Raw genomic sequence first — 26009 nt, 5'->3', positions numbered from 1 at the left:
TCCCACTCAATTCCATGCTGCACTGCAACTGCGCACTCACTCACACAACTCTGCCGGGTTGCTGGCGGCGTCGCCTGAAAAATCGCCGCGTGCACAAACTACCAGTTTCACCAGGCGAACAGGAGCGCTAAGTAGGCGGCCGCTGGGCTGCAAAAATGCACAGCCACTTCGCAAACCAGCGCTAGCACGTACAGCAACCAATTCAGTTTATGCGCGACAGCGCCATCTGTGAGTGAAATTACGCGATAGTGAAGACATCCGACGTTAATAGTAGCATGAATTTAGTGTGTATACAAACCATAACTGGCATAGGGTGCTTCAGATAATTCAAATTACAAATTTCTACATCAAAACTAAAATTTCTTAAATCAATTTACTAAATTAATTATTATATAGTAACGTCTTTTAAATTATTACATTATTGTTTTTTGTTTACAAAGTAAAAAACAAATACAAATACAACTTGCTAAGCGTCAGACGACTAATAACATTACTATTATTTTACAATATACTATTAAATGTTAAATACTTTTCGTTGAACGCACCAACATACACCCACATACACATTTGTAAGCAGTTATGTGCGTATGTTGGCCTAACCGCTAGCTTCAGACAGGTCGCTTTGTAGCGCACTTAGAAAAGTGTTTCGCGCATTGGCTTGTGCACCACCACAATGGGATCTCTATCGGATGAAGTGGAAGAAGACTCGCCTGCCGCCGCTGCGGCAGCTGTAAAATTACCGCTCGCACGCCTATTCGTCGAGTTCAGTCGTTTCTTACGTCTGCCGCGTTCCAAATTCGTCGCCGAATTACCACCACCACTCGACGATGTGTTGTGCAATTCAACTAAGGAGGAGTTCTCCGCATCGACTACCACCTGAAAATCACTGTCGTCTGACGTAGAGTCGCGCGGCTTTGGCACTTTACCGAAGTAATCTTCCACAGCTGGCGCCAATGGACTGTCGGCGAGTGCAGTGCCCACGTCCGCTGATGTTGTTGGTGTTTTCGGTTTGCGACGCGCAAATGGACTGCCCGGCTTGCTGTGATCATCAAATTCCGGATCTGTCAGGAACTCAACGCTGTCGGTGCGCATGGTAGCGCGTTTGAATGGCGGTATTTCGGCCACTTTCGGACGTCGTTTTGTGTACGGACTATGCTCGAAGCCTTGGAAGTTTGCGATTTTCTCGGCGCTTTGTAAATTCTGCGACTTCAAGTGGGCGGCGGGGAAGCGTGCACCTTCAACGCTCAAACGACGACTACGCGAATTGCTATACGCCACATAGCCGGTGCGTGCGAACGGTGTTATGTTTGCGGTGCGCTCCTTGACGCGATTCGAAAGCATTTCTTCGCTGCGAAAACGCTGACGATCGTCTAGCAATAAGTCGGCATCCTCAATATCGCCATCGGGATTGGTTTGTGAGCGTCGTAATTTGTTGCGACGGGTATGTCCCGTTTCAGTCAAGTCCACCATCGATTTAGCGGGACGCTCAAGTTTTGGCATGCGTATGGCGTCTTCGTAGGAAGGTAAGTTGTTCTGAAAGAAATTTGGCGCATTCGGCGTGGCGGGCTCCTCAAGCATACGTTGATTCTGTGCCCGTCTGTAATTATAAGTAGAAATTTTTATATAAAACTGATAGTTTGAAGAAATCCAACTTACATCTCCATCATTTCATCGCGGTTCTGTCGATACTCTTCACGATTGCGCCGTTGCCTGCGGCTTTTTATAAATCTCCTGAAGCCGGTGTATAAAAGTGTTCCAACACATATGCCTAAGAAGCACAGCATTATCACAGTCCACGCTTTCTCCACTTTGGAAGAGCGTCCATTAGGTATCCAGACACTGCCACAAGCAGCTTCCCAGGTCTTACCATAAAGGTAGGACGGTGAGGCACAACGCACATAATTACGATCCTTTAACTGGAATGACACGAAAGAAAGAAATTATTCGAATTATAGATAGGGTATAGAACTAGTCAGAATCCCTAGTCGAAGAGCAAATAGTTATTAAAGATCTATGCTCCATAATCTTACCTTCGGTGGCACTGCAGTTAGAAAATCGTAAAAGTCGATAAATGTTGGGTCGTGACAGTTGCAAACCCATGGATTATCACTAATCCAGATGGCATCCAGATAATGATTCGAACGAAAATAATCAGTCGGTATTGGGTTCGTAAAACGATTGCCACTCAAATACAACCAAGCCAATTCCGGAAATCCGGAGAAGGTTGCATTCCTTATGCTCGACAATCTACGAAAATGACAGGTTTCATAAACACATTTGACACCGAAGAGCATTTACTCACTTGCAGTTACTCAAATCTAAACGCTGAAGCGTTTCGGAGTGCATATTCGACGGAAACTCTTTGATAAGTGTTTTGGACAAGTCGAGCCGCTGTATTACCGATAAGCCCGTAAAGGCATTCGCATCGATCATAATGATTTCGCAACCGCTTAAGTTTATTTCACGCAATGAATTCGATATGAGTTTCGTAAATTTCTCCATAACATTATGACTTAGGTTAACCGAGACGAGCACATCGTTGGAACGAAACAAATTCTTATCGAGCAGCGCTATTTCGTTGTAGGACAAGTCGAGCGTCGCCAAATGAGTCAATTTAACGAATGCATTGGTTTGTATATTTCGGAGCGAGTTCTTTGCCAAGTCCAGCGTCTGCAACTGTGTGTTATTGGCAAAGGTGTTTTGATCCAGAATGCGTAGCATGTTACCGCGTAAATATGCATGTGCCAAACTGGGAAATCCACTCAAATTGATTGTGTCCAAACTGCAAAAAGAGGCATCCAACTCCAATAGGGTTTCGGATATTATCACATCCTTTAATTCCATTGCGAAATTCCTTGAAACATTTAATTTTTCCAAATTTGGCAAACCTTCAATTAGCGTTGTCGGTATGCGTAGCAAGCTGCAGTTGCTGAGCTCGAGCCCACGTAATGAGCCCGATGGTATATTATTCAGGGTAGTAAGTGAATTACCCGACAATGACAAGCGTTCCAGCGCGGGTAGTCCATTTATAAGATGATCACCACCAACTGTTGAAATACTGCAATGCTCCAGCTCCAGATTGGTCAGCGAATCACTGATCAACGTTTGCTCCGCCTTGAAATCCGTAAAGGTTTCCAAATTATTTCCACTTAAACTGAGATGCTTTAAACTAATGGCATTACGAAAAGCTTCTGTTGGATTTAGATCCGTCCAACTGTTAAAATTATTGTTGGCGAGTAAGAGGACGCGCAGTGCAGTAAATCCAATCAGCGCATCGGCATCTAGCTGGCTTATATTATTGTTAGAGAGATCCAAGTAGACTAGTGATTCGATGGCAGCGAATTGTGTGGGAAAATGATCAAAATTATTGCCCGACAAATCGAGATGGTCGATCGGTAAATCGGAAAAGTTGGGATACTCCGTTAGGCCTTTATGTGCACACTCCACGCAAAGGCTGTCGAGTACCCAAAAGCATTTACAGTTGGCAGGACAATTAAGCGCAGAAGCTGTCGATGCGAGAAAGAGCAGGAGGGTGATGGTGAGGTAACAGCGGGCTCTTGACATTTTTTACACGAATTTGCGGCGATGGTTTGATGTGATATGTGACATAAAGATGCGCTGAAAAATGGAGATAAAATTATTAAACATTTTAAAAAGCAATAATATTAGTTGGTTATGAAGGAAAAACATTCTAAGTGCATATAACTGTCTCGAATATATTGAAAGATTTACAGTTTTAAAATTAGAGCGGGATGTATTATAAAAAGCGATTGGTTATGAAAATTTTCGAACCTCATCCTAGTGATATATTATTATGAGGTCTGCAAATTATTTAGAATAGTTAGGATTATCCGATTTAGATCAAACGTGCACTATTTTGTCAGGATTTCCAACTTTTGGCGAGTCTCTATCGATCTGTCTGGCTTGATGTTGTCCTGATGGAACTCAATTGCCTTCCTATTGACCAAACACAATTGCCTCCTTCAAACTGTCTTCTTATTGACAGCACATTTCCGATTTAAGCTTTTGGTCATATTTGCTGACAGGTGCAAGTTTTAAAGTCCTCTTCTGACAAACAAAGACCAAACATTACAAGTCCCTCATTATTTCCGTCGTGCTATAAGGTGCGAAGGCATGGGCAATGACATTATCATCATGAGTCGGCCTTAGGAGTGTTCGCTAGAATGGTTTTGTGGAAGAGTTATGGTTCTTTACGCTTTGGCCACGGCAAATACCGCAGTCGATGGAACTATGAGCTGTTCGAGATATACGAACCACTACAATCTGAAAATAATGGACTTCTCCCATACTCGTCGATCATTTTGCTTATTTACTTGTATATACAGTTTTGCTTTGTTATTATCAGGTAAGTAACTTCATAAGTTTATTTGAAAGCTAGTCCTAAATCTCTAAACTAATAGAAAATATTGGAATAAGAGAAAAAATTAAAAAATGTGAAATAGATATATACTATACCTATTATTCGTAAATTAGCGAATAAATGTAAGGAAACGAGCACCTCTTCAATGCAAATCCAATTATAGTGGAAATCTACTTTATCTAATGCTTCTGCCAGCTAATAGGTGCGCTATTTCGCATCCAGGTTGAACCGTTAAGACAAAAGGAATATCTAACTGGATGGAGTTTTAACTAATTTTCAATAAATTTGGGTACACAAACAAATAATATTAAGTAATTTTAACAAACTTACAGTTTTACACATAAATCTATTTCCTACTTGTAGATAGAAGGTGATAAATTATTGTTAGCAAGGCAATGTGCGTACCTACTTTAGAGCGTAATAGTCATTAGTTTCCAACCTTTGGCATTCGCATATATTCGACGGGCTGAGTCATATCTGCTGGTATTTGGTAGTAATGCAGCAGGTAATAAAACACACCGCTAGGGCACACATGTACGAAAGCTAATCAGTAAATAACTTTGATAAAATCTATAAACCCGGGAAAGTCAGAAAATTAAAAAAAGGCTGCCCTAATTCTCTCCCTATTTGGCACAGGTGATTGTAGTAGCAAGGGGACCTGTGATCAAAAAATTTTGAAAAAGTTATATAATAAGTTTCGTGCATATATCTCTTAAACCACTCTGGCTACAACAACCAAATTCATCTAGCGTAAATATTATACAAACTCCTACTGCCAGTGTAGGATAACCCCTAGATGAAATCGGATAACCCCGCTCACTTCGCATATAACGGTACTGTTAAAAATCTTATTAAAGCGGCTCACTTTCAGATGAAAACACCTTTTTTAAGACCCGCCAGATCTTTTTTGGCGTGTGGCATTCTTTCCTTTCGAGTGATCACATTAAGAAGCACCCAGTATCTATAATTGACTTTTGACCGAAAATATAAGTCTATGTGTGAGATAAAGTATGTACAATTGAAATTCAGACAGAATCCTTTCCTCACAATATTTATTCTGTGTATCAAAATTTGGTTGAATTGAGTCAATACTTTCCTGGAGACCTCATATATGTATGTATCTAATATAAAGATTTTCGAACTTCCGGTTGACTGTATACGGTAGATATCGTCCAATGTGTGAGTTGTCTTAATAAAATTGAGAGAGCATGTTTCTCTTATAACGGTGCATATTTGTGCTTAGAATGAATATAATTGTGTAAAAAATCGCCTAAGACCAGTGGTCGGCATGAGAAAATCTGTCACTGTGTTGGTGAGCACAAAAAAAAAGTAGCCCAGTGAGAAATTGGAATGAAAATTAAGCATCTAATCTAAATAATTAATAGTATGTTGAAAATTAACAAAATGTCTTTTAAGAATATATTCCCTATTATCTTTAAAAGACTTGGAACATAAAAGCCATTGCATGGCACCAAAGGCATTTAGAATCATAAAATATTTCTTGCAGGGCATATTTGGTTTTGCGCTATAGTCTTGTGTGATGTTAATTCGTTGCTGGCTCGACAACGACTGAACGATAGAGCGTAAGCGTACGTGTGAAGTTAGTTTGCACAATTGTGCTAAGAAATGCCGACCACTGCCTAAGACCCTATATAACTAACAGGGCTTAAGTAACTGAAGGTACTCCCCTGGCATTAATTCTTGCAAGTTACTAGAGTATGAAATAGCTCTTCTTACTTGTTTCATAGTGATTCTATGTTACACGTTTGACACACACACACATTGATTTTAAGCACAATTTTAAGGAGTTGCGGAGGGTCTAACAAAATACAAGAAAATATGTGATAGTGGCTCGTTCTATATAATTATTAAATTCTTAAAATCTATTTATATATACAAGTACATATAATTATAAACTAGGATTAGATACCCTATTATTTAAAATGTAATTTCAATCACTAAGGCAGTAGTAGTTATGTTCTTGAAACTTATTATAAAAAATTTGGCGGTATTTTAGTCTACTCAGAGGAACCTGTAATTGATAATAATGTACATATGTAGGTATGTATGTATACAAACGTAAGCATACATACTTTTATATTCACCCTTTTAAATAATTTTGCATATTTTTAAAATTAAATGTCGCAAATTCAAAACATTTATGATAATATTTGTTTACAATGTTATCAGTCAATCCATGGCGTGTGTATTTTTAAGCGCATATACAAATAATTAATTATGTGTGAAAGTATGTGTAAAGTATTTACATTTATCATTAAGCAAGTCGGTAGGCTTATTTTAAGTTCATATTTTGCCTTTATATTTTTCAAGGTTCTCGCACACTCAAGGGAAATTGCGCCATTAATAGAGAATTTCTTTCATTTTATATTAATGCAACAAGTATTTGCATGTCGGCATACTATGTATGAATGTATGTATGTATATGTATAAACGAGATAATGAACTTTGATAATATACAATTTTATAGAGCAAATGAAAAGTAAAAATTCTTGGTTTTATACAGATTAACGGACAAAAGATAGCGATAGTGCGAAGTTTCGTTCATATTCACATACATAAGTATGTATGTATGTATATACCATGCAAATATGTTTGCATATGTCTCAGTCGTTTTGGTCGAAAATAGAGTTGGGATTAGAAAATACCGAAATATTTTAGAGTTTTATGTTTTGGTGAAAGTCAGAATTGACGGCCAGAAATATTTTTTTGTACGCTTTTTGTGATTGACAATGAATTATCTGGTATGAGATGTTGGCCGATGGCACTAAATTTGGATTTGTGCTAGCAACAATCAGACGTTTTGAAGGAAGCAATCACCCAGAAACGGGTAGCTGTGAATAATAGGCGAGGAATGGCATTCCATTAGGACAACGCCAGGCCACACATATCGAAAGTGCTTTGCCAGCAGATTTGTGAGCTTTGCTGGTCCGGATCAGACAGTGACTATAAATAAATTGAGGTTTGACTTAGCACACTGATAGACTCCAGTATTCTGTTGGGTACTATTAAAGCAATGTGATTCTTATTGGGATACATTGATTCAATTGCTTTGACCCTGCGTCTACAGACTACCAGACTGCCTCAAACACCCAGTAATTAGTATCTAAAATGATTTTGTTGGTGAAAAATTCGCCTTAAGAAAAGCTACTAGGATTTCTATGAGAGTGAATAAACACTGCTTCTTTGACCTAAGTGAGATCCTTTTAAATATGCTAAATAAAACCGTCAATTTAATGCATAAATAATGGATTACTTTTTGCTAGAAATTATATATAAATTTATTCCGTGTAGTCGTTTTTTTACATTTCACAATTTATTACTGACAAATTAATACATATGTATATATTTATTATATTATGAAGACCTTTCAGCGATGTTGGCAGACACATTTAGTGGCTGAATTTATTTCAAGAATTAATTTCTACTAAAAAAAATTTAAATATATATTTTGATTTTGTTTCTGAACCGGTACTTCCACTATAATAAATAATAAAAAAAACCAAAAGCGTTTGACTATTATTGTTTCTATTATAACTCACAACATTGTATTATCTACACTTGCATATAAATTCTTATCAGCGTTATCTGTTCGTATCAAAGTAAAAATGCATGAAAGTTTAATGATAAAGAAATAAGCATACGAGCAAATACACGGGCACCTGCATATGTATACTACTATAAACAAAAAGTAGTAAGACTTTGTTCATATTTTAAAATTCTTAATTTATTCTTCAAAATCTATGTTGTCCCACTCAAAATAATACCTTTTGGCTCCAAAAGACATGTGCCAACGTTTTTTCCAATCCTTGAAACAGTTGTTAAAGTCAATTTCCGGAATAGCCAGCGATTTACGTATAATATCTTCAATTGAATCAAAACGGTTTCCCCTGAGCGGTTATTGAGTTTGCTGAATAGCCCGAAGTGACACGGAGCTAAATCAAGTGAATAGGGTGGTTGAAGTACGATATTGGTTGAAAATTTGGCGAAAAACTTACGAAGAATCAATGCAGTAAACGACAGTGTATTATCGTGGTGCAAAAACCATGAGTTTTCGGCCCATAACTAACCTCTATTTACGAATAGCTTCGCGAAAACAATGAATAACACTCAAATAGTATTCCTTGTTGGCAGTTTGGCCAGTGGGAAGGAATTCGGAGTGCACCACACCTCTATAATCGAGGAAAACTGTGAACAGCCTTGATTTTTGACTTGTTTTAACGTGATTTTTTCGGGTTAGGTTCACCTTTGCCACGATATTCGACCGATCAACCGTATGTTTCTAAAAGTCGAAAGCAAATGTCCAAGACTCGTCGTCAGTATACATTTCTTGACAACCGGGTAGTTGAAAAGCATTGTTTCACAGACGTTAACGTGAAATTTAGTAATTTTGGAACCAATCGTGCTTTCACTTATCTTAGGCTCAAATAATCTTTCAAAATGGTTTTCACTGATCCTTTCTAAATGCTCTGATCTCTGACTGTTAATCGTCGATTTTTAAGCACCAATTTCTTTCTTTTATTGACGTGTGGATCATCAGTTTATGTTGATGGTCGCCCTGTACGTGGTTCGTGATCAACAAGACGGCGCCACTTCCCACACTTCGCATCAATTAATCGTCTTATTGAGAAAACAGCAGATAATTGCTGGCCGATTGGCCACTAAAAACGTGTCATATCACACGATGTGGATATGTGAAGTCTAAGGTCTATGCGCACAATGCCGCTACGATTCAGGTTTTGGAGCAAAACGACAGCACGTGTCATTCCCAGTTACCAGTCAAAATGCTTGAACGAGTCATCGAAAATTATACTCAACGGATGAACCATCTGAGACGTAGCCACGACCGATATTTGAAAGATCAATCTTCAAAAAATAAATGCCAAATAATGTTTTTTCTAATGACAATAAACATACTACTCCATTAAACTTAATTTTTCTGTATTTTTTCTTTAAGAGAAACTCGAAATGGATCACCCTTTATTTTTTGACCACTGTAGTATACTAAACTTTTCACTTACATACTTGTAGTGGTGGACTATATTTTACTAACGGAACTATTTAATTTTGCTTTGTTTTACACGAAGCTTATCAGATATTAAAATGCCCGCCGAAGAGCTTTGTCAAATATAAATATTTATATGCTCTCTATATATACATACATATCTATATATGTATGTGGACAATTGATCACAAAATGTGTATATTTAATATAACATAATGCATCCATAGTATATAAAATTGGTATAAATGCATTTCAGTGTATAAAGAACGAGTTGTCGGAAATGACGTCAGTAAGGAAATAATTTTGGATTTTTAGAACATTAAACTGAAATTTTAAAAAGCTATCAATTATTTTTATTTTATTTATATTTTTATAATATATTACATTTTATACTCATTATATGCCTTATCACACCGAAACGTACTAATATAACACTTATGTATATACACACATCATATAAGTATGTATATGCACATATTATTAGTCATACCTTAATACTTTTAAGCAACGCTCGTGATATGAAGAATACTATTTTTAATTAAATACTACAATTTTATATGATTAATTAATGATTAATTGCTACTAAGTGTTTGTTCGGTGGGTTTTTCATGTACGTAACTCTAAATTTTTGTTCGCCCTTAATGCACTTGCACAATAATGCCTCTCTATTGCTGTTCACATATTTCAAATTTGACGTTTCACTTCCTCACTTCCCCGTAACTGATCTATATTTCAGCTATCACTACAAGTATGCGTATCTATGGGCACGGCGCGTTCTTCGTTCGGATCGTTAGCGCGTCTCATTCGAAATACATTCGATTACTGATTGCATTTACCTGTTGCGTTGAGCATACGGATTGTGTAGTCTTATCAGCAAAAGACACTCACACATACATGCAGACTTGAAATAATAGGCAGCCCTTCTTTCATTCAACACTTTTACATGAAACTCTCACCCGGCATGGCAAACGTTCAGATAAGATAAGCTAGATTGATAAGGGAGTACGCATTGTCTATAGTTTGGCTTCTATTCCGTTTCAAAAAATATAAATATATATTTGTATGTGAATATGTGTGCAGATTATATGGACAAGTGGGTAATATTTGCGTATAAAAGTGTTACGAACAGTGTTGCACTATTTTTTGTAGTATGATTTGATGATGAGCATTGAAATATTGGGGGATCAACAGGGAATTGAAACTTCGTGCCTAAAAGATAAAGCAATATTGTAGGGTCACCCTATATCTAAGCTTTATGAAAATTTTGATTTTGATTTTATAGAATACTTAATATACTTACTATTTGAGTAATGAAAACTAGCGATTAGTGTTTGTAATTCGATACACAGCAAAAAAAAATAAATAAATAAAACATATGATTTTTGTAATCTCATAAAAATAAATGATTGTAAAAGCTGAAATACTAAGTAGAAATTTTAGTTGGTGTAATGGCTTTTTCTCGAAGCCATGTTTTCAGAGTTGGTCTGCAAATTCGAATCCGAAATGGCTTGCAATTTTCACACGACTTTCTTAGAAATATTGCTAAGTAACTACCGCAAGAACAAGATTTTGACATTAATTTACAACTTGAAGTGTGATTTTTTTCGTAAAAAACTTTTTTTAAGAAGCCGCCATTTAATAAAAATCAATATTTTGAATAGTTTTTCGATCATTAGCTGTATTCATTTGTAATAAAAAAAGTAATAATATTTTTTTTTTATGTACATTGCAATAAATTTTAAGTAGACAAATCTTTGTCATCGCTAAACACCTTTTTCTGGAGGTTCTCCAGAAATCAGCCACGGGATCAAGGGTATCTAAAATTTTTCAAAATGGTTCGCCGTTTTTTAAAGATCATAAAATTCTGTAAATAGCAATTATTTTATTTAATTTCTAAATTTTAATATACAATTTTTTAATTTTAATAACACATTTTTTTAAATAAAATACTTCTTCAAAAAATCATGTTTTTTCTGAATTGCAAATGGATAAGACTTCTTCAGTAAACTACTAGAACACCAAATAGTTGACCGTCTAAAACTTCGTATGACACGATGTCCTCATCAAATGAATAAATTTGTTGCGTAAGTGTAATTTTAGTAATCAATTTTAAATTTTATCGCTAATGTTCTTGGTTAACTTTTAGTGGAAAAAAGTACTTCAGAATTTTATTTGATTTTTTCGATATATTAATCATTATTACATTTGTGACAGCTGTAACTGCAGTTGCAGTTTCCGCTTTGTACACATGTCTACTTTCATATTTTAGTTAATTTGCTGCATTATATTAGGGGAGTTCTGTTAGCCATGCCAAGCATGCTGCAATGTATTCATTGAGTGATATAAAATAAAGGGTCCACCAACAAGAACGAAGTGGTGTTAAACCGTAAAGTCTACGTACGGATTTTCATCATATATAAAGTGCATTTTCATCATACAAAAAGTGATTTCTGCGATTTTTGCGATGAGTGAAATTATTGAACAAATAAGTTTCACTAAATGTGGTGTGCGGAATCAAATTTTGATCTGATGATCAACACGTCAATTAAATAAAATAATTGGTGCTAGAGAATTAATGTCTGTGAAATACAACTTTTCGACTACCAGGATATCATGAAACATATTATTGCTGGCAATGAGTCTTGGGTGTACACTTGCGACCTGAAAACAGACGGTCAATCGGCGGAATTAGTTGGGTGTGACTTCTGGCTGTTCAGTAAACTCAAACGACCGCTCCGGGGAAATCGTTTTGAGTCAATTAAAGACATTAAACGTGCATCGTTATTGACTTTAAAAACTATTTCGAATATGTGAGAACCTTTGGTACAAGTGCATTGGGGCCAAGCGGGATTACTTTGAGGGGACCGATGTAGACTTTGCAAAATAAATTAAGAATTTTGAAATTATGAACAAAGTCTTGCTGTTTTTCCCATTAGTATGTCTGTTAATTTCAATTTTAATTAAAAATTCTTCCAGAAAAAAATTTGTTTTCATACCTCAGTACACACAAGTGAAATGTTTTACTTTAGCATATATATTTTCAAGTTCTCTTGATGAACATATTAATTAAAATATAATAGATTACTAAGTAAATTTTGTTAATATAATAGAACACCCATAATGTATGTATGTATGTAACATATTTTTCCACTTGCATTCAAATACCCACCTACCTAAAGTATGAACTCTAAATAAAACCACTGCGCCTCTCTCTCCAACTCTTTCGCTGGTACCACCAGTAAGCCGCGTGAGTACATACAAGTAGTGATAGCAAAGTACTGTGTTTTGAGCATTCAAGGGAGGAGTTCGAATGGGGAAAACGTCTTAAATAAATTTTGTCAACAATAATTCGCGTTGCCAAATGGAGCTGACATTCTGAACACCGACTATTAAGTTTAAAAATAAGTAGTTGCACATGCAAACAAACCGTTATACTAAGTACAAGTACACTCATTTTCATTTTTGGCTGCAGCTGCGCGATGCAAGAGCGTTCAGTGCTTTTCAACTAACAGTTAGAGATACAGAGATTGGGTAAGTACTGGTACTGTCTTTCCGTTGCCATTTACGATTATTTATATGGTTGATTGCTAAAAGGATCAAACGCAGAGACGGAGCAATGGAACAAATTTTGGAGGGTTTACTATTGGTTTAGATACTTTTCTTGGCAACAAATTTATAAAGAAAGAAAGAAGTTCGTAGTTCTTGAGAAAGAAAGAGACCAGGAACAAGTTATTGCATTTTGAGATCAGTGGAGAAAAATACTAAGAACTCTGATCTTCAATTATGATTTCTTGGTTTATAATTGAAGATCAGAACATTGAGACTGATTTTTAATGAGATATAAAGGAGAAATAACAGTAAATATTTAATAAATAAAGAAATGTGGACCCGACTAAAAACAGTAAGTCGGTTAAGTTTCTATACAAGAAGAGTACAATTTCCATATGACGTCCATGAATGGATGTCAAAAGGTATTATCAAAACCCAGAACACCCTAGATGCCCAAAAGCTGATCTGTACTGTGTACATTCGAGAGAACATTTTTCTTATTTTTGCATTACTGACGTTTATGTTGTTGTAACTGTCAACACTTAGTTACCAGATGAAGTGTGGAAAGCAGCCACGACAGCAATGTCTCAAAACGAATTATTGTAATGAAGCGTGTGCGAATCACAAGCGACGGGGCGCAACGCACACACATACATATGTATGAACATGTCAAGCATATGAGACAGACAAACTTGCGAAGTGATAAACAAACAGATAAATAAACAATAAAAAGAAACTTAAACAACAACTGCGGCTAAATGTGAACGACTTGAGAAAAAAAAAAAGTGTAGCAAAAACAAGGAGAAACCAGGATACAAACGGATAACAAATGACAAACCCGAAAGTTCAACAATAATTAGGTGGGGTGCGGGGTGTTGCAGTGTAAAATGAAGCTTCTGCAGTTTGCCTTGACAATCGCTGAAAGGAAACAAGCCACAACGCTGATACCAATTGCAATTGATAAAGCTGAGTTGGCGCCGCAAACGGAAACAGTGAAACTGTGATGACAATTGAAGAAACGGCGGGTGGTTTTTGCTTTTCTTATTGCCGTCACACTTAAGTAAAAAGGATCAAAATGTGTGCGATTTAAAATCAGCGCAAGATGTTCGAAGGTAAGTGCTTACAAAGAGTAACGGTAATTTACCACACCACCCCTCAAATGAAGCGCGCGGTATACGCTTACCTTTGTGAAAGCATAATCGCCGACAATGTTGTCACCATCGCGCTGACAGCTGTTGCTCTGCCGCAATCGCTCATTCGCCTCATCTACCGCCACGCTCAATGCGCATCGCTCATCCCTCGACATTGCCGGGACACAATGTCAACATTATTGTCATCAGCGTTAAATGAAAACGATTGGAAACTATTGAAAAGTGAAGCTGGTGAATCCTTCAGATGCGCTGCTAGGTTACGCGCCACAAAAGGGCCGAGTGCGTGGGTGGGTTGCAGGGACGGCTGGACGCACGATAAGTCTTCGAATAATGAGCAGAGAAAAGAGTGCTTAGCGCTGGAAAATCGCGGTTTTACGCTTTTTGTCATTTTAATGAAGCATCAAGACTTGCGACTTTGGGGCTTCAACGCCTCACTGCTGCCGCTCAGTGGATAATTAGCCGCATTTTGAATGCTAAGGCGCGTATGCCGCGCGCAATGGTAGCAAGTTAATATGCAATACGATAATGGCAGGCAAACCGAGCGGCGCGGCACGTTGGCGATGTGAAATCGCACAGTTGAAATCACAAGTTAATTCTCTTGTCAAGTGTTTGCCCCCGCCTCTTGGGTGGTTGGTGGGAGCGGCAAGTTCATCGAATTTACTTTAGTATCTATGCTGTGCTCGGCGCTTTGTTAATGGATTGATTTTGAAATTTCTAATCCTACATTGCTATTCACGTGCTTTTTGGGGATTTTTCTTTCGAAATTTGTAAAGAAAGTAAGTCACAAAGAAAACAAAAGGATCTAGAAATAAGAAATAAGTGAAAAAGTTTTTTTTTGTTTTTTTATTTTATTTGGAATTTTTATGGTTTTTGCATGACAAAATGTTTTTATATTCATTTGGGCTTTAGTTGGCTTTACTGCGGTGATTTGCTTAAGAAACAGGCTCATTTCCATTTAAAGTCGAGTCTTTGATAATACGTACGTATGTATGTCCAATATTGCGTGTTTTAGGTGTGGTTGCTTAGTGGGGTGTACATAGTGTATATACGCACCTATGTATATAGTAATAAAAGGAGGTCATAAAAGTGAAAATCTAAGTAAGCTGCTTAAACGTGCTTGCGGCTGGACCTTGATGTCATACTGAATATATGCTATACATATATACGAATGTGTTTGTGTGCGCTTTTAAAGCTTTTAAAATGTTGCAATTTAGTATTAAAGTTAAAATAAATTACTTCAGTATTTATTTAAATTAAAACCGTAAAATAAATAATAATTCGATTATTATTTGTTTTTGTAGAGCTGGACAGGGTAATTAATACATATGCTTAAATCTTAACTGGAAAATTCAATTCTTTTACGTAGTCACATGGGTTTACGGGCTTCGGAAAATCGATTTTTCATTGTCTTATTAAATTAGCTAGGCTAAGTACGCGGTCCTTAAATGCGTTTTTCTCGTAGTCGGTTGGCAAGATTTCTTGAGAACAGCTCACCCGATTTTCATGAAATTTTACACTGGCCTTTGAGATACAATTCTTAAAGACTTGTACGACGGATATTTTTTCGATTGCAACTATTTCAAAAAAGTCCCGAAATTTTCAATGAAATTTTAATTTTTTTAAGTTAAGGTTTTAATTAAAACACGTATGTTTTCACTTTAGATGATCATGTGAAGAGTTATCTTGCCAACGCGGGCGCATCTTTTTCCGAAAGGTCACCGGAAATTGTGTCGCAATGACCAAGTTTAAAATATTTTTTCCGAAAATTTCTTATATATGTTTATAACAATAAAAATCTAATAAAATATTTCATTTTAATATGAGAAAAAATTCTTCAACAAAGCTGCTTTTACCCGAAGAAACACATGTAACCCCTTAAAGAATATCTAAAGTAGCGCCCAACTAGGGCATCATGCGTCTATAAAACTTTGCGGGTACTATAACGTTTTTTTATACATAGGACGCTTGAACACCTAAACATTTTCCATGAAGGAAAGTTGTATCATATAAATTCAGTTCCTCAATTGACATCAATTCAATAAGTCTTCTCGTTTTTTGTCGACATGTGTGCACTCCGAGCGCTCCGAACGTCGAGCGGTATTATTATTTTTGAGCCTTTTTCGAAACCTTCCAATGGTAAAGTGGGTTTCTACATTAATTCTAAGGTTATAAAGGAACAGAAAATGCAAAAAAAAAAAATATTTTTTGAAAAAACATTACACTATTGACCCCTTAACACACCTTTTACTTCGATGCCATCAACAAATCTTGATTTAACGAGTTCCAAGTTTGACTCTCTGCTATCGACACGATCTTCTCCATACATATTTGTCCCCCCCGGCGGCTTAATTTTGTTTACAAACTTTAGAGAGTAGTTATTGATGCCTAGTAAGCCTATATCAGACTTTCCGAAATTATACTTTTTAGAAGAACCCTTCTAAGAAGAAGTGGCTGGGACATGTGTATCAAGCTACGATGAGACCATGCCAATAATGAAATCAAAATATTGCTAAAGCTTTCGTTTTTCATTTGTAAGCTTGACATTTATCAAATCGTCTTCGTACAATTTTATGTTCTGTATTGTATTTTGGTAATATAAATATTAAATACATTTTTAATTTGAAGAAGTTTCAAATCTCGCTTATATTAACGCCACTGATAGTTTACGGAAATATGTTATAATACATATAATGGTAAATTATTTCCAAAAAAAATTAAACGAGCTATGCTGACGCAAGTCTAACTTTGAGCTGCAAAACTAAAAAAATTTAAGATTTGCTGACTGGCGGACTAAATAACGAAATGACAGGATTTCAAATATTTGACTGTTAAAGTGCACAAGCGTCTGGATCGGAAGAAAGGAAGGAATGCTGATGTCATGCTAGTGGCAGCCACAATTGCTTTCATGATTATGATTAAAAAGTGTGACAGACATTTACGCTTTCAGTTAGCAATGATTTCTTTGCAGTATATAAGTATGTAGTAAGTAGACGCTTAAAATTTTTTTTGGGCAGCAAATAAAGCACAGCATCTTCAGTTTTTTTATTGGCTCTCGCGATGCCATAAAGATAGCATACGTAGCAAATCATATTCTCCATTGCTTACTCCAAATGTCCAATAAATGTGAATGTAAGGGCCTGAGGGTGAGCAAGCGGCAAGAAATCGAGCATAATCGCAACATAAGCAATTTGCTGTCACTCCTGCTTGGCATACATTGCTATCTCGCCTTTATTGTTATTTTGTGGTGTTTTGATTATTTTAATGCTTTAACGCCTGCAAGTATACTCCCGAATATTGCGACGTCACCACACATTACATAATGCTAAAAATACATTTATAAAAAACAATTTGCGCTTATCTGGCGGGCGATTCGTCAAAAATGCGTAAATTTGCATTTTGTTATTTTTTTATTGTCTCGGATTTGAATATTTTGTTGCATTCGTGGTTAAGGGCGTCGCTTTGGAGGAAATACTATTTTTATGTAAGACTTATTTGAAATAATGTGCAATAAGAAAAAAATAAATAAAGAGGAGATTGACCTACATATATGTCGGTTTACAAAGAAATCGGTAGTATACGTTGCTGCTCAGTAAGGTAAATCAGAACTATGATATTTATTTACTACCATCTGAAAAATGAATTTCGTTTTAATTTATTTAGTGTTTAGTGAAGTACACTTTTACAATAAATAATTTAAAATTAAACACAAGGAAATATCTGAGTTCTGAGAGGAAAACGTACCGAAAAGATCTTGTATACACCTAATTAAATGCAAGAAACTTGAGATAGTAGGTATCTCAAAAGATCTGACAGGTGATCCAAGTAGAGATACTTTTTTCAATAGCCTTTTTTGACAGATCAGGCAAGAGTTGTGTCAAGCTGCCATTTTCTTTTTGTTCAGTATTGAATGGCATTTCATCATGGAAGTCAAATCGAACCAGTCGTTCAACTTTATTACGAAAATTTACGTTCTGTAAAGACTGTGTTTCGTACGCTTCGCTCAACTTATGATCAACATAATCGGTCTACTGAAAGTACTTTTCGCAACACCATCATCCATCTTAAGACCTAGCATTCATTATTGAATAATATTAGACCGAATAGACGGCGTCCAGCACGCAGTGAAGAAAATATAGTAGTCGTAGCTGAGAATGTACACGAAAACTGTGGAGAATCGATTCGGCGCCGAATGCAGCAACTCCAACTGACGGATAGAACGACTTTGGGACATTTTACGTCGATATCTTAAATTAAAGCACACAAAATACAGATTGTGTAAGAATTCAGACCCTCAACTTTCCCAAGCGACATCGCTTCGTTCTATAGGCTCTTGAAAAGTTCCAAGAAGATCCGACGTTTTCGAGCCTAATTATGTTCAGCGATGAGATCCTTTTCCGGCTCAATAGGTAAGTAAGAGTAAGTTTACCGTATTTGGGACGAAGATATTTCATCAATTCAATTAAGAAAGAGACCAAGCCATAGTAGAAACAATGGACTTCACCTGCTCCGAAGAAGGCAAAAACAGATTAATTCGGCAGAAAAGTGATGGCTACCGTTTTGGTGGGTTCAGAAGGTGATCTACACCAAAGGTACTCACTTACAACTAACACTGCATTTGTTTAAATAATACGCCAAATGTCTTTTGCTTCTACTGTCTGGTATGCGTTAGCTGACTTGATACTACAATGATATGATAATCATCTTTCCGAACATTAGCTGTAACAAACTATTAATCGTAATAATTTTTGTTATTCCGAGAACCCTGTTGATGCGGTTAGTTTTGATGCAGATGCGGTCACACTGACGTACATCGACGATCAAGAGAAGGACAAAGGGTTACAGGGCTCTACTATGCCGAAATATAGTACCGACTTGACGACGAATCGTGGAAGAAAGTTCTCATTTCATTTAGAAAAAAGTGTACAACACCATTATGCACCGGCCACGAACGGTTGCCCCATCCAAAAAACATATACTTCAATTTTGCACAAGGATGGCACACTTTGCAGACCTCCAAAAAATGTATTTCTAAAGCGGGTTAAATACTATCTTCACTAAATAAAAATCACTTTGGAAATGGAAAATTCATATTCTTCACCTAATTTTTCTTCTAACTAATACAATGAGACCAATCAAATTTTAAATACTGCATTCAATTGATTTGGGTAATAAAAGTACAACACAAATCAAACAAGCACAGACTCAGCTTTATCTTTAAACCCTTCAATGTAAGATTCTACACCCTTTTAGTAATTCTTAATTCTCTGCAAAGCAATAACTTCTTACACCACATTTTACATTCCAAACATAGACAAACATACAAAAAAATCAAAATCGCAATTATTATTCCTTAAAGGCATTCCATGTTCCCCAATCTGCGAGCACAACGAAATCTCTGCTTGGCTTTGGTATTTGGCATACTGACAGCGAATTGCCAGATATCTTAAATAGCAATAAATTTCGATTTTGCCAACTTAAATGCTTTATGAATTATAAACTTATAAGAATAATGCTGCTGTTGCTGCTGATTCCTGTGCGCAATTAGGAGGAATGAGGGCGCTAGCACCCCTTGGAATGTCGGCACAAACTTGCGGTAGAAGCAGCGGTACCTCATTCGAGACACGCTTGGTGCGAGTAATGAGTGTAATGGGGTTAAATGGGTCTTAAGTATTTTTAACATGCCACCAAATCGTACAAAAAGTTTTGGCAAGCAACTTACGAGTAGAGAGCGAGTGTAGTAGACATAACAAAACGCTGTCATTTATCCTGCGGATGAGAGAGGAAGAGGTAAGAGATTGGTACACCTGCACGGCAAATGTAGAATCACAACGATTACACCACTCCGCCATATAAAATGGCCGACAAGACAACATTTCTAAAGATAGCATTTCGCCTGTTGGCAAGCCTTTCTGATTTAAAAATCTCCTACTTTGATATTAAGACATAAAATTTCCTCAGCACACTCATACATACACACAAATTCTTAAACCCCGCTGCTAGCACTCACTCGCTCCAAAGCCGATTGTCTACAAAGCAATCACCAGCAGGGGGCTAATGAGTAGAGTAGCAAAAGAAGAGTAGCGGGCGAATATGAGGAAATATGAGGAGCTTGGTTAGACGCAGTGAAAACGCTTAAAGATGGTAATAAATCAATTCGTATTAGTTTTATAAAATTTATTCCAGCAGCGCGTGCGTATATGTATATCTCTCTGCATGAGCATCACCCCTTACGTTCGCCAGCGCTGCTTGCTTGTAGTCCATTTGTGTAGACCAGCTAACCTTAGCTAACCGGTTGCTATACCATCGTAAATATGCATTGACTTATTTTAAGCCTTCTACCACCTCCAACGCTTTCGAGGTATGTGTGTGCGTAGTGTACTATGGCACTTTAGCGTTATGAACAAATCTCGACTTTTCAGAGATGACGGCTTCCGATAGCAAGCCGAAGGTATAAAACTTCTAAAGACAAAGCAGGTGTCTGACAATTTTGGTGAAATACTTTTTTTTTGAATGGTGTACTTATAAGAATACTAAATTTTATGGAGAGAATGCTACAAAATTCATTTCAAACACATTCATTTCAAGCATGTAGCCTAAAACTATGCAATGAAAGTATGTATAAAATGACCACGAAGAGACATGCCCATAACTCATACCTAGCGCTTTTTGTGCATTGCATATTCATACCTAATTTTCCATTGCATATTTTGTGGCGCCCGAAAAATATATATGGCTGCAAAGTAGGTGAAAATTCCAGCCTTCCTTTACTTCATTATGGACTATCTTCTTACAACTTGTTGGATTTACATCCAATTTCGTTATTTCTTTCCTTATTTTTGGTGGAAAAGTCTCGAGATTTTCTGAAATTTATAACCTCTCGGCGCCGTTTGAATGACTTTGCCCAAATCGCGCGTACTAGCACACATACATACACACCTTTGGTTTGTGTATTTGTTGCATTTATGAATTATCGCTTGACAATGGGATTATCATTTTTACATTAGGACACTCGGCATGACTTCTTCTGTGCGGCCTCCTGTTAGTAAGAAAGAAGTTAGACGCTCTATTGGAGCTAATAAAGCGGACAGCGCCATTCATCTTAAATATACTGAAAGACGAAGCCGTGAAGGAATGTATTATAGTATGTATGCATATAGCTTGCAGGTAGTAACTCTCTTGGGGGTAATTTTGGCTTTGCGTAATTATTGTCGTAAATAACTTTCACCATTAAAATCGTTTTACAGAGGCGTCTACACACCCGCTAACACGTGATAACGGAAAGGACCAAGTCAGTGTGCTGAAAACTTTTCATTTCTTTTGGGGTTTTATTAAAATGAATTGAGTTGAGCCAAAATTGAATTAAATGAATATTTTCACACTCTTTTCTTATTTCAGATTTATTTGTGGCGGTTTGGAATTCTTCTGCAGGTAGCAAACGGTTATACTTCAATTGTATTAATGAAGTGAAAATGAATGGAGAAATGTAATATCAGCCGAAAATAGTTCCAAAATTCTTTATTATTGAGTTCCACGAAGAGGTTTTTAACAATTCTGCAACAATTTCCAAAAAAAATATTAGAATGGTGGGGGGTGAATTAAAGGTGGGAGTTGGTAGTTGCCGAAGTGTTGGGTCAGGTAATTGTGGTCAATAGTCATGTAAATGAGAGAAGATAAGGAATTTATGTGCTTCTCTTACTTTGGTGCAAAGTAAATCACAAGAGACCAAATCAATTGCTGAACGGTTAATCTGATAGAGGATTTAGCTTATACTCGTTATTTTATTAAAAGAAAAACATTTTAGTGACATTTCGTGCCATATGTTTGTACAATATATCACATGTGAAATATACAGTGAAATTGCGACTGTTATATGTGTTCGTCATCGTACCAAACAGAGGCCAAATTCATTTTTTCAACGACTTGATAACCTTATTATAATGTATACATATATATACATATATATTTATGTATATATAAGTTAAGACTTACTTCCATGTCCTAATCAAAATTGACCGGGACAATCAAAAAAATATTATTACTTATTTGAATACTAATCGTTTTTATCGTTTTCCAAGTAGGCTCCTGAGCTATTACAGATTTTATTCGGATAGTAATAGGATTTAAAAAATGTATTGAACCTATCGTTAAAATCTTTTAAAATAGGTTACTTTTGCGTCTGCCAGCGCGATTTCTAAGCATTGAAGGCGTCACGGAAGGCATACTCCGAAATAGCCTTGAGAGCCCAGGTGCATGCTGCTTGGATCCCCTCTGTCGTCTCATTATGCTTGCCTTTCGTCGGACTTTTCAGGCAAGAAACAAAAAAAGTCTGGTGGCACCATTTGGGCTGTAGGGCGGCTTTGCAAGCGTTGAGATGCCGACCTTGGTTAGGAAGCTGTTTACAAGAAAGGCGGTGAGAGCCGGGGGGTTGTCGTGGTGCAACTTCCAATCGGCTGCGATGTCTTGTCGGACCCGATTGATCCTTCGTTTGAGTCTCTTGAGGACTTCTAGGTAAAACTTGGTGTTTGTCTAGGAGGAACAAATGACGATGCCTTTGAAGTCAAAAAAGGCAATGAGCATCGTTTCACTTTGGATTTGCTCATTCATCAGCGACCTCTTCCTGGCCCTCCAAAAAGGCCTGGTGCCACCGAAACACAACACTTCTTGCTAAAGTAACAACTGGATAGGCCTGCCTGCTCATATCAAACGTCTCTGTCGCAGATTTACCGAGTTTCACACATAATTTAATCGCGTACCTTTGCTATAACGAACCCTGCATTTTCAGCTTACGCCACTCACAAAAACACGTCGTGCGAAAACAACTGACCAGCCGCTCGTTCGTTAGCTACGAACGCCGCGGCGGGAGAAAATCAGTCCTATTACTTTCCGGACAAACCCTGTGCAAGTACATATAGTATATCGACGGTTAAGCAAACTTCTAATCCAAAGTTTTATTATAAACCTCGAGTGAGATGGTCTTCAGTTTTTTCGGTTTCGACTAAGTTTTCGATAGATTGTTGGACAGTAACGGTTTGATGAACGAAGGGTCCTGAGCTAAGCTAGTAAAACTTATCTCTAATGCTAACCTGACCATTTTTAAGCAGTGTTTCATTAACTTTTCACTTTCTTATGAGGCAAGTTTTCGAAAACTTCAAGACCGTCGAAAACAAACAGTTTTCAAACACACACTAATGATCTAAGTAGAGGTACTTTTTTCAATAGCCTGTTTTTGACAGATCTCGCGTGAGTCATATTTATTTGGCATTTCATCATAGAAAAACTTTCACCTGAACAATGTTTACAAATCGTTCAACTTTATTACGGTAATGCATGTTCTGTAAATGTGTTTCGTGCGCTTTGCTCAAATTATGGTCAACATATTCGGTCTACTGAATGTACTATTTGCAACACCATCACCCATCTCGAGGACCCAGAATGCATTATTGGATTGGATTCAACGGAATAGACCACGTCCAGCACGCAATGAAGAATATATAGCAGCCCTAGCTGAGAGTGTACACGAAGACGGTGAAATTCGGTGCCTTTAGTAGCAACTCGGTCTGATATATGGAACGACTTAGAGCAGTTTAGGTTGAGATCTTAAATTGAGAGCGTACACAATGCAGCTTGTGCAGGAAGTGAAGCCGATTGACCTTTCCAAGCGACATCCCTTCGTTCTATAGGCTCTTAAAAAGTTCTAAGAATATCCGAAGTTTCGAGCCAAATTTCAGAGCAACTTGAAGAGATTCAAGAGCTGGTGCCGGTGAGAACGTAACCGTCAAAGGCGACCATTATCGTGCCATGATAACCGACAATTTTGTGCCTGAAATAGAAGTTCGAGATGTCGGTGACATTTGGTTTTAACAAGACGGCACCACTCTCACATATCGCATCATTCGCCAGTTACCAGTCGTTATGATCGAACGAGTCGTAGCCGCGGCCAACATTTGAAAGAGATATTCATCAAAAACTAATACCAAAGGATGTTCTTTGGAAAGGGAATAATATGGGAAATGCATTAAATTTGAAATTTCTGTGTGTTTTCTATTAAAAAGTAGAGAACCTCGAAATAGATCACCCTTTATATCAAAATCCTAACAAACATAAAAAAGGTTGTACCAATCTAGTTAAAGATTTTTATCGATTTATGTAGTTAACTCCCGTAGTTTAAATGGTTCATTAATTGATTAAATGTATGTACGTATCTATACAATAATAGTATAATGTATATTATAAAATAGATATTATTTAATACATAAATACATGATTCTATTTTTTAAACGAACAGTAAGTAAATCCAACAGTTATCTTACAGTTGGAAGTTTAGTGACATAGTTTCGGAATAAAAGGCGAAATGTTTCCAACATTTTTTATATGTAAATTAATACTTCTGATTTATGCATATTTAATGATTTATGCATGAAACGAACTCTTATCTAACTCAAAGAACTAGAAAGAGTAATTTCTTAAAATCATCGATGTTTTACTCTCTACACTTATACCACTGCTAAACTAAGAAAATAATCCCGAAAATATATATTCCGTTGCATCGCCATAAATTATAATTAAACTGTTCGCGTTCTTAAGATGTTGCTTCATTAGTTTGCCAAAGGATGGGAAAGCGTGTGCTAGGCTTAAAAAGAAAAGCAGCACCGTGAATATGTATAGAAAAAGGTATGTGAAAGCAAAATTCTTAAGACAGCAGGATAAGGTGTGATAGCAAGCTAACTTACGCCGGGAGCTTAGCGAAGTGCCAAAACTGGCAGCATGTGTGCCTCGCCAGCAGAATCTGCGTATTTGCTGTGTTTGTATGTAAGCCAAGCGTGCTCTTCTCGTAACGGATGGACTAGTAGTTCACGCATTTTCTCAAATACATATATGTATGTATGTACGCATGCATACTAAATTGCATTATGACAGCCCAAAATTTCACAAACGCTGCGCTACGCTGTTCTTCCGCTTGGCCAGCAAGAAGACTGAAAGCAAAATGTCTGCACAGCATTATGGTGAAAATACGCTAAGAAAAATTTGATAGCGTTTCGCTATCCTTATAGAATAGTAAAGCAAATACTCGTATATTATGACGAAGGATTTACCATAAAGACTAAGGACATCAGGGCAATTTATGAGCTAAGAGTTGTGCGAGCACATGTGTCTTATTAAAAGTACGTAAGACTTTATGTATGTGTGTGTGTGTCGGTAAATTTCCTTCCTTTACGCAGGTTTTAAGCGTAATTAAGAAAATAAATAATAATCGTAGCGAAGCCAGCAACAAAGTAGCGCATATGCATTTGCTACTCTTGTAATAAACATATTTATTGAGAGGAACGTACCGTAAGGCGAGGGATGTTGAATGGGCTTCTGAGATACGTGTTATATGTGCAGATTTGAGGTGACTGTATTCGTTTATTATCAAAAGGCCTTTAGAATATACAAGACACCTATGAGAATTAAATGTGAATAAAGAAACTTTTTCGTAGGTAAACGTATGAGTTTTTTTAAGGACAATTACAGATATGTTTGCATAGTTTCCATAAAATATTAAATATTACAAATATAGGGACATAGTAACATTAGTTTTGAAAAATTCAGAATATCCATAAATATCTCGATTATTTGCGCCCACGCCTCGATGGAAGAGAAGGACGATGTGAGCAAAGATGGCGTCTATATGCGCTTGGAGCGCATCAATGTTGCTGCCCCCATCACGATGTCACAATCCTAAATTCAGCCTCCACGGTGAAAAACCCCAAATGGGTTGAGGCTGACCCACTTCGCCCGGCTCCGAAATATGGTTATATGGGTACAAAATTCCAGCATAAGAAAATTCGTCAAGCTATCAGGTTGTCTCCGGATCAAAAAGCCAGATCGATCATGTTGTAATAGGTGGAAGACACATCTACAATGT

General features: G+C 36.8%; 1 protein-coding gene across 3 annotated transcripts in view; it reads right to left on the bottom strand.

Annotated features, from left to right (window-relative positions):
• Positions 1-440: 440 nt before the first annotated feature.
• The window catches only part of LOC120772560 (insulin-like growth factor-binding protein complex acid labile subunit), a 36378-nt gene continuing 10809 nt past the window's right edge, over positions 441-26009 (bottom strand). Inside the window, exons 1-5 of one of the 3 annotated variants that reach the window (XM_040101244.1) lie at positions 9895-10209; positions 2303-3618; positions 2031-2247; positions 1657-1916; positions 441-1597 (exon numbers count right to left, since the gene is read on the bottom strand). In XM_040101244.1, coding sequence (XP_039957178.1) covers positions 634-1597; positions 1657-1916; positions 2031-2247; positions 2303-3564 — 2703 coding nt within the window. In that variant the 5' untranslated portion in view covers positions 3565-3618; positions 9895-10209 and the 3' untranslated portion in view covers positions 441-633. Of the gene's footprint in view, positions 1598-1656; positions 1917-2030; positions 2248-2302; positions 3619-8166; positions 8310-9894; positions 10210-26009 lie in introns of those variants that run through there. The other 2 variants (XM_040101245.1, XM_040101246.1) reach the window with 2 other exon arrangements.

This window comes from Bactrocera tryoni, chromosome 3 (assembly GCF_016617805.1).
Source record: "Bactrocera tryoni isolate S06 chromosome 3, CSIRO_BtryS06_freeze2, whole genome shotgun sequence".
NCBI classification, from domain to species: domain Eukaryota; kingdom Metazoa; phylum Arthropoda; class Insecta; order Diptera; family Tephritidae; genus Bactrocera; species Bactrocera tryoni.
This window is presented reverse-complemented; position numbering and strand designations above follow the sequence as displayed.